At 36.1% G+C, this 10,312-nt stretch overlaps 1 protein-coding gene across 1 annotated transcript in view; it reads left to right on the top strand.

The window, feature by feature from the left end:
- The first annotated feature begins 2 nt into the window (after positions 1 to 2).
- LOC123564236 (uncharacterized) overlaps positions 3 to 10,312 on the top strand; it is a 29,584-nt gene continuing 19,274 nt past the window's right edge. The window contains exons 1-6 of the mRNA XM_045357641.2: positions 3 to 63; positions 1,214 to 1,339; positions 3,517 to 3,612; positions 3,976 to 4,151; positions 6,848 to 6,897; positions 7,409 to 7,664. Of these exons, the coding sequence (XP_045213576.2) occupies positions 1,220 to 1,339; positions 3,517 to 3,612; positions 3,976 to 4,151; positions 6,848 to 6,897; positions 7,409 to 7,664 (698 nt within the window). The 5' untranslated portion in view covers positions 3 to 63; positions 1,214 to 1,219. The remainder of the gene's footprint in view (positions 64 to 1,213; positions 1,340 to 3,516; positions 3,613 to 3,975; positions 4,152 to 6,847; positions 6,898 to 7,408; positions 7,665 to 10,312) is intronic.

The raw sequence follows: 10,312 nt of genomic DNA, 5'->3' as shown, positions 1-10,312 counted from the left end.
GCACCGGTCAGTGGCAGGTATCATTTTTTAAAATTAAATGCAGAAAGCCGCTATCCCTCTTTTGTAAGTGATTTGTTAACGGTATACATTGTTTAATACACATAATTATGGCTTAATTTTACTTCTGCACATGTGTCAATTTGATTTATTTGGATAACATTCGAGCAGTCTGTCTTGAAAAATCGAATACTTGATTCGCACTCAAAACTATTCGTGACATGTTGTACTTTATTACTGGATTATGTTAGTGTATATTTTGTGTTCAGTATAAATGTTCCTAGTGCAGTAATTGAAATACCATGTTTTCTTTTCCCAAGTCATCTTACTTTTTCTTTTTGTCACAGTGTGAGGATAATTTGCAGCCAAATGGGACTCAAACCCGGGGCCTCAGAATACTGAACATTCCAATACTATACCAGTTACCAACTGAGCTACCCGGCTGTCTACACACCTTTCCCTGTTTTAATATTCACGTCCAATACCATAGCATGGTCTCCTGCTATGTAAAATTTGTCCTTGAATTTTGAAATTCTAATGGGACTGAGAAGAACTTCAAGAAGGTGAACATGGTCTCGTAGTGTATTCAGTCACCGGCCCAAGGTTGTCGCCAAATGTCACACTAAATTAAACCCTGGGAGAGAAAATGCCAAGGTCCCTTCTAGGTCTCGAACCCTGGTCGTCGTGATCCATAGGCAGACACTAACCACGTCGCTGAGCCTGAAGAGTTAACCCAACAGCAAGGCTGTTGGAAATGGCCTATAAATCTACTGTCACTACACTTTTCTCCCTTTACTTTTTCAGAGCTCACCAGCTCTCCAGAATGATACTCTATGCCCACTGCATGAGTCTGTCAAACACTTCTGACACCATTAAAGTAAACCCTAGTAATAATTTAATAGTGCAGACAATGTGTAAGCTAGCCTGTCTTTCAGATCACAGGTTTAGGACACAGTTATCAAAAAGACAGCTTATACAAATTAAAACTGGTTGCTAATTGTAATAGGTATTTTGCATTGCCCATTGTAAATTAAAATTTCAGCCATTTTTGACAAACAGAAAAGTTGTAAAATTTCAATTTTGGTTTACATGGCGATGCACTGTTATAAAGCTCAAGCGTTCATGATATCTCAGTTGTGATTTAAGCAAATTTTTCTTGTAAAACTTTGTACTGTAAACTTTTTAGTCAATATAAAATTATATAATGATATTTCAGACTGCCATGATGGAAGAGAATAAGTGTGGCTTTTGCCATACTGGAGAGGAACACGAGTCTGTTTGTGGTTCCTTGCATAAAGATAAGATAGATGGAAAGGTTGTGTGTGCTCATCACAAGTGTATGGTATGTTGCTATGGTCTAGTACAGTGTATCACTATGCTATAGATGAATTTGTAACCATTGTTAAGTGGCAATCTAAACTCAGAGCTCCAGATAAGATTTTAGGTTAAAGGGTATTTTACCCCCTAGTTTTTTTTTCAAATGGTATTTTACTCCTAGATGTTTTTTCAAAAGGGTATTTTAGAATTCTAAATGGTTTTTCAGAATTCGAAATCATTTAAAAGGGTAATAATAATAACTGTTTGTATTTATAATTTTCTGATATTCATGTGCTCCGCTGAAGTGCCTTTGTTGACCAATGCTGTTTTCCTGAATATTTTTGAGCCTTCATTCAAATAGTTTTAACATTTAGTTTACTGCATACATTACATCTTAATTTCAGTTACTGACCACTGCGATATATCAACAGCCAGTGATACTTTGACTGTCAATGTTTTTTTCAGAAACACCAACATGTATGTGCTTCGGCTTTTTCAACAGTTACCCATTATATATCATAGATCACATGCTTAGCGATAGGCATTGTCCGAGTCATCTCCTGTCACACACTAATATACTTGAAGAAGAAAATGGCATTATTTTACGATATCGTTTGCGTTTGCTTTTTTATGAGACACCATTTTGTTTGTTGTACTCGATTACAAAAAGGATGTGCTTGATTTACGATAAAATTGGATTACGCACTTAAATCGAGTAAAATACGTATCCCGTTTTTTCAATGCGTATCAGTACGCGTAGGTTTGATTTTAAATGCGTTTTTTGTAAACTTCAAAACGTATTTACGCAAATACGCATCTTATCTGGAGCTCTGTAAACTTAATGAGAAGGGATCTAATGTAACTCCCTCTTAGAGATAAAGCAAGAGCCAAGGAAGTACTAATTCTTAAAATGATCTGTAATACGAATAAGTCAAATATCCTTTTTAGCTCACCTGAGCACGAAGTGCTCAAAGGTGAGCTTTTGTGATCACCCTGAGTCCGTCGTCAACAATTTGACTGTTAACACTCTAGAGGTCACATTTTTGGCCCAATCTTAATGAATCTTGGTCAGAATGTTACCCTCAATAAAATCTTGGACGAATTCGATATTGGGTCATCTGGGGTCAAAAACTAGGTCACCAGGTCAAATCAAAGGAAAAGCTTGTTAACACTCTAGAGGTCACAATTTTGGCCCGATCTTAATGAATCTTGGTCAGAATGTTACCCTCAATAAAATCTTGGACGAGTTTAATATTGGGTCATCTGGGGTCAAAAACTAGGTCACCAGGTCAAATCAAAGGAAAAGCTTGTTAACACTCTAGAGGTCACATTTTTGGCCCAATCTTAATGAAACTTGGTCAGAATGTTACCCTCAATAAAATCTTGGACGAGTTCGATATTGGGTCATCTGGGATTAAAAACTAGGTCACCAGGTCAAATCAAAGGAAAAGCTTGTTAACAGTCTAGAGGTCACAATTTTGGCCCGATCTTAATGAAACGTGGTCAGAATGTTATCCTCAATAAAGTCTTGGACGAGTTTGATATTGGGTCATCTGGGGTCAAAAACTAGGTCACTGGGTCAAATCAAAGGAAAAGCTTGTTAACACTGTAGAGGCCACATTTATGACTGTATCTTCATGGAACTTGATCAGAATGTTAATCTTGATGATCTTAAGGTCCAGTTTGAATCTGGGTCATGTTGGGTAAAAAAATTAGGTCACCGGGTCAAATCAAAGGAAAAGCTAGTTAACACTTTAGAGGCCACATTTATGACCGTATCTGAATGATACTTGGTCAGAATGTTAATCTTGATGATCTATAGGTCAAGTTCAAATCTGGGTCAGGTGGGGTCAAAAACTAGGTCACTAGGTCAATTCAAAGGAAAAGCTTGTTAACACTCTAGAGGCCACATTTATGACTGTATCTTCATGAAACTTGGTCAGAATGTTAAACTTGATGATCTTTAGGTCATGTTCGAATCTGGGTCATGTCAGTTCAGAAACTAGGTCACCAGGTCAAATCAAAGGAAAAGCTAGTTAACACTTTAGAGGCCTCATTTATGCCATATCTTAATGAAACTTGGTCAGAATGTTGATATTGATGATCTTTAGGTCAATAGGTCAGGTGAGCAATACAGGGCCTTCATGGTCCTCTTGTTTTTCATTTTGGTCAAACATTAAATAAAACTTACTTAAATTGCAGCAATATTCAGCATGTTTGGTCCAGTATAAGACAGACAGTTTTGGTGGCTTTAAGAAACAGGAAGTGATAAAGGAAATCAAGAGAGGAAGTAGACTGGTATGGATACACATGTTTTTTTCAAATGATGCTTTTATTCATAGGGTACCATAAATTTTAGCAGTATCTGCCATTATTTGCTAGCTGATTTTCTGAACCAACTTTGTATTTTGTTTGGTTTAAATTTGTATCTCTTGCTATGGCTATGTTTAATGTTGGACAATGGCTAGAAGTGCCCCTCAGGCATTATTTCAGACTGGATCAGTATACCTTGGTAGAAGCGCCAAACTTCCACAAGGGAGCTGATAACTTCCTCACATTCAAGTGAAACAGCTTGAACAAGACTTGAACTTACAGTTATGGGTACAGTTTAACTTTTATAACATTAAAAGAAATGTAACAAAGTATGTGGATATATTTCAGATTTGTGCAATATGTAAGGCAGACAAGGGTAAAAAACACAAAAAGGGTGCCACATCTGGTTGTGCTTGGGCATCATGTAGGAAGACTTTCCACTATCTGTGTGTCTCAATGAACCCAAGAACTGTGGCCAAGCGATACAGAGTAGCAGCAGGGGATAAAGTTGTCATTTTGTACAGGTTTGTAGCTTTGCAATATTTACTGTGAGTCTGTTGTTTTTGTGTCACATTTTATTTTGCAGTCTGATATACAAGATTGAAAGTAGTTTGTTGCAATTAATGCTTGATATTCACAACTAATTTGTGCTGGCAAGTTGTTCTTTTCTTAAATGGCAGATTATCACCACAAATGAAATAATGTATTGTCAATCTACAGAATGGCAACCAATTGCCAGAGTTCAATTTTGGGAAATTCTCGGAAAATTTCTCAACTCATCTGTATTTAGCTCAACTTCAAAGAATGGGTACAGCTATTGCACTAACCTGTTTGTTGGTGCCTGTGTCCTGATCTGGCCGGTTGTGTTTATGTATGCATACTGGTATCCCAGTATCTGTATCTGGGAATGAAGTGAAACTAAACACACATTGTCACTCCATATAAGCTGCATACTTGCATATTTTACACTCGAACGATACTAGATTACACACTTTATTTTCTTTGTAGAGTACAAATTATGCAATATATCCAGAAAACAAAAAATGCAAGCTGAACAGCTAATTTTCACTTCCAGAAACTCTTGGACTGCTACTTAAACTATTTATTAATAAATTAAGGATGGCAACAAATAGTATTTTTGGTATTCATATATTTGGTCAACCTTCTTAACAATATTCAAATACTCGGTCATCAATGGTCAATAAAACAGCTCAAAAACTTGTGTATATCATAATCAGCGACTTGCATAAATTCTACTTTCGTTTACCCTAGAAATGTTTCAGATATTGACGAATTAAGACTGACTAATCCTTCTTGTAATTTGTAATCTTTTGTAATATAACATATTTATACCCTGCCTTCATTTAGATTTAACTTGTGAGTTTTATTTCATACAAGGATGTAGCCTGTACCTACATGTTCTCTGCACCAACATTACATGCAGCTGACTTCTTAAATTATCAGACAATTGCATGAAATACTTCCAAATGGCAGAAGGCACAGGTAGCATCTTGTCTAATGAGGACAATACAAAGAAACATTTGGTCTGAATATTAAGGTTTACCGTATACAATATGTTTACTGATAACAGTTTCAGAAAATCATTTTTAGCCATAGAAATTGGATGATGTGATTTATATCAAAGAAATAACGACTTGACGTGTTTTCTACACTTTTCAGTATTTTACTTTACTCGGGCACATCTGTGATCGTCTTTGACTGAAATCAGAGTCTTTAGGTTAAGTGATGTTCTGTGTTTGTTTTTATGCCCCTGGCATCTACTGATGCGGGAGGCATATAGTGATCGTCCTGTCCGTCCTTCCGTTCATCCGTCCGTCCGTACGAGGTTAACCAAATGGGACCTTTTCGTCTAGCATCAATACCCCTTACTAGAATGACTTGATACTAATGCAGATGTAACCTGTGACCATTCCTCATCTTCAGACATCACCTGACCTCAGTTTGACCTTGACCTCATTTTGGACATAGGTTGCTTTATATGGGCCATCTCTTGGTTAACCAAATGGGACCGTTTCGTCTAGCATCAATACCGCTTACAAGAATGAATTGATACTAATACAGATGTAACCTGTGACCATTCCTCATCTTCAAACATCACCTGACCTCAGTTTGACCTTGACCTTGACCTCATTTTGGACTTAGGTTGCTTTATATGGGCCATCTCTTGGTTAACCAAATGGGACCGTTTCGTCTAGCATCAATACCGCTTACAAGAATGAATTGATACTAATACAGATGTAACCTGTGACCATTCCTCATCTTCAAACATCACCTGACCTCAGTTTGACTTTGACCTCGTTTTGGACTTAGGTTGCTTTGTATCGGCAAGGATGCCACCGGGGACATCAAGCGTTTATTGAATGCAGCTCCTAGTTTTAATAAGCAGCAGTTTGCACCTATTGTAAACAATGTGAGACGTAACTGATTGATTTGTATCTATTTGTGACCATTAAAGTTTCTAAGGCAAACAATTAGAGGTATTAACTACAGGTAAAGTGTCATGTACAAATTTGGCACTCTAATATACAAAATGACATGTCTAACGACGACGGAAGCCATTTTTGCCCTGCTTGGCATAATAGATAAACGGACATTCATTTTAGTTCTTTCAGTTAGCTTTTATCTATTTGTCATAAATTCATAAAAAAAAATTCGAATATTCGAACAGTAAAACAGTATTTGAATATTTGTGTTATTATTCAAGATTTCTTAGAAACAAGGCATTTGAATATTTTGTTGTTGGTGTCCTCCCGACATTTGTTGTACAGCTAGAAGAGTAATGTTCTTGGTGTTTGCTGTTGAGCCGCGCCATGAGAAAACCAACATAGTGGGTTTGCGACCAGCATGGATCCAGACCAGCCTGCGCATCCGTGCAGTCTGGTCAGGATCCATGCTTTTCGCTAACGGTTTCTCGAATTACTATAGGTTTTGAAAGCGAACAGCATGGATCCTGACCAGACTGCGCGGATGCGCAGGCTGGTCTGGATCCATGCTGGTCGCAAACCCACTATGTTGGTTTTCTCATGGCACGGCTCATATTTTGAATTTCAACTTTAAAGCTGTTTTAGAAGCTTACATTCATTGTGGGAGTTAGGAAGACTTGATGCTTATGAAATGAGACTGCCAAAAAGTGTCATTTTGTTCCGTATATAGGAGTATCAGCCACAAGTTAGAAGTCAAATATGTATCTTTGTTTCAGAGTTTTCTGCTGCCAAGATCATGAAAACAGATACAGAGAAAATCTGAGTGGTAATTTTGATTGTTTTAAGTTTTACTATTATAATGAATATGTAAGATTTTTCTGCTTATTAACAAACTTTGATTAGATGGTTGGTCAGTAAAGTTGTTACAAGATGGTTAACTTTAAACAATTGTTACTGAAAATGACAAGCCTAATTTTATCAGTGGAATGTGCGTTCATTATTGTCTCCAAATTGTATTGTGGACCTATGAAAAGAAAAGATAAAAGGTTTAAAAAAAATGTAGGTCTACATACCATTTATTTGTGTGATTGGAAACAGAAAGTCTTATACTGGGTCAGATTTTGACAGCAATATAAAATGCTCAGTTGTTTCAATATCTCTCTCTGCAAGGTGTCATTGGAATTTTCTTTTTGAGAATTGTTATTTTTTTATCAGAAGCCTATGCATTTTCTAAATAAAATTTCATATATTTGTTCTCTTGCAGACTTACCTTTCTCTGTTAATAGACTTGCTGCCTGTCCAGATTGTTGTTAAGACTGGTTATGTTTGTTTTATAGCTGATGACATTGTGGGTAAGAATGAGTCTAGCGATGAAGGTGGAGACTCCGATGATGAGGAGGACAACAGTGATACAGACAGCGAACCACCTGCCAAGGTACCCAAAGTTTCCTACTCACAGCTAAAGGATAAACCAGTTAAGAAAGAGGAGGGAGAGTCGGGAATGTCAAGTCCTGGTATGACGTCAGAAGAGGTGCTGTCGGAGACACAGAGACAGTTGAAAATTCTTCAGAAGAAGAACAGTACATTAGATACGTAAGTAAAATCATATCCTTGAAAACAAATATCAGCTTAGAGAATATAAAAAATGTGTTCATAGTATCCTTACAGTAATTATACCCCCACCAAACATGTTTGAGGGGGGTATATAGGAGTCAGTTTTGTCACGTCCCGTCGCGTCCCGTCACGTCACGTCCCGTCGCGTCCCGAAATCTATTATCTCAGTTATTACCAAATAGATTTGATTCAAACTTAAAATATATGTTCTACCTTATCACCCACATCCTGTGACACAAGGTGCATAACTCTTGACACCAAGTTTTCATGAATTGTGTCCCCTTTTACTTAGAATTTAAGGTTAATTTTGTTGTATTTTCACTATATCTCAGTTATTACTAAATGGATTTGATTCAAACTTAAAATAGATGTTCCACCTCATCACCCACATCATGTGACACAAGGTGCATAACTCTGACACCATTTTTTTATGAATTATGCCCCTTTTTACTTAGAATTTAAGGTTGATTTTGATGTATTTTCACTATATCTCAGTTACTACTGAATGGATTTGATCCAAACTTAAAATAGATGTTCCACCTCATCACCCACATCATGTGCCCACATCATGTGACACAAGGTGCATAACTCTGACACCAAGTTTTCATGAATTATGTCCCCTTTTACTTAGAATTTAAGGTTAATTTTGTTGTATTTTCACTATATCTCAGTTATTACTAGATGGATTTGATTCAAACTTAAAATAGTTGTTCCACCTCATCACCCAGATGATGTGACATAAGGTGCTTAACCCTGACATAAATTTTTTATGAATTATGTCCCCTTTTACTTTAAATTTAAGGTTGATTTTGATATATTTTCACTATATCTCAATTATTACAAAATGGATTTGATTCAAACTTAAAATAGATGTTCCACCTCATCACCCACATCATGTGACACAAGGTGCATAACTCTGACACCAATTTTTCATGAATTATGCCCCTTTTTACTTAGAATTTAAGGTTAATTTTGATGTATTTTCACTATATCTCAGTTACTACTGAATGGATTTGATTCAGACTTAAAATAGATGTTCCACCTCATCGCCCACATCATGTGACACAAGGTGCATAACTCTGACACTAATTTTTCATGAATTGTGTCCCCTTTTACCTAGAATTTAAGGTTAATTTTGATGTATTTTCACTATATCTCATTCTTATTGGCTTAGAGCCAAAGGGAAGTAACCTTTTTTTAACTTTTGTACTTAGTTTCTTCCCCTTAAATTCCAGGAATTAGTCTATTTTTAGAAATCCTATTTTTAGATTTTTAATATTTTAGGTATTTTTCTAACTTTTTTATTATAAGTCCTATGTAAAAAGTAAAAACATTTTTCTGTGGTAACATGGGTCGGTAAGACACTTTTTTTGTATTCACTTTTAGTGTATCTCTAATATTAGAGATTTAATATATTTACTAGTATTACTATACTAGTATTATACTAGTATTACTTATATGTGGAAGCCCAGGATGAAGTACTCCAAAGTATTTTTAAGATTCCTTATGGTTGCCATTCTTCTGTGACAAGACCGTATGGTGGGGGTATGAGTCACTCCTGTGACAGTTCTAGTTGTTATTGTTGGGAAATTTGGATGAATTGAACTGATTCCCGTAGCGTCTGCACTGCCAGTGTTGATTCAGTCATGATAATGTGCATGATAAAAAAGCTAGCAGGTTAAATATTTTACTTATAAGGAAAACCCGTAAAAAACAATGTTATATTCATTCATTGATTATTAGTTTTCTTTTCTTAAAAAGATTATTTGTGATCAACTTGAGACATATATGGAACAGTTATGCACGTCCACAACATGTAATGCTTTCAATGAAAAATAAGTGATTTAAAGCATAACTTACATTGTAGTGACATAGTTTACATGTATAGCTGCATACAAGGTGTGAAAATGACAAAATCTCACTAATGGTGAAATGAAATAATAAAATTAATGTTACTGAAAAATTGCGCGGGGGACAAATTCTATAAAACCTGAAAACAAGCCATCATAAATATTATAAAATGTCACATTGTTTTGGTGCACAGGGGACGCATTCATTTAAATCATCTTAATACATGTATAACTTAAAACTGAGTAATTGAGCTGAAAGTTCACACATTTATTGAGTATGAATTGCCATAAAACACACTTTATAATGCTTAGCTCAGTAGGGAGAGCGTTGGTCTACGGATCGCGGGGTCGTGAGTTCGATCCCCTGGCGGGGCGTATATTCTCCGTGACGATTTGATAAAAGACATTGTGTCTGAAATCATTCGTCCTCCACCTCTGATAATTCATGTGGGGAAGTTGGCAGTTACTTGCGGAGAACAAGTTTGTACTGGTACAGAATCAAGGAAGACTGGTAAGGTTAACTGCCCGCCATTACATGACTGAAATACTGTTGAAAAACGGCATTAAACCCAAAACAAACATACCTTATAAACCACTAATATGGCTGTAGTTAACAGTCACTTAACACTTGGGGAGTCTTTTTGTCAGGAACTTCTTGCTTGGTTATAAGATAATTTCAGGCAAGTCTTTTTGATTGATTATCTAACAGTATTACTGAGATTGGCCACCAGAGCTAAAAATAGAAAGAAAAAATTTGAATCAACACGTCCTTTAACC

This window comes from Mercenaria mercenaria, chromosome 2 (genome assembly GCF_021730395.1).
Source record: "Mercenaria mercenaria strain notata chromosome 2, MADL_Memer_1, whole genome shotgun sequence".
NCBI classification, from domain to species: domain Eukaryota; kingdom Metazoa; phylum Mollusca; class Bivalvia; order Venerida; family Veneridae; genus Mercenaria; species Mercenaria mercenaria.
This window is presented reverse-complemented; position numbering and strand designations above follow the sequence as displayed.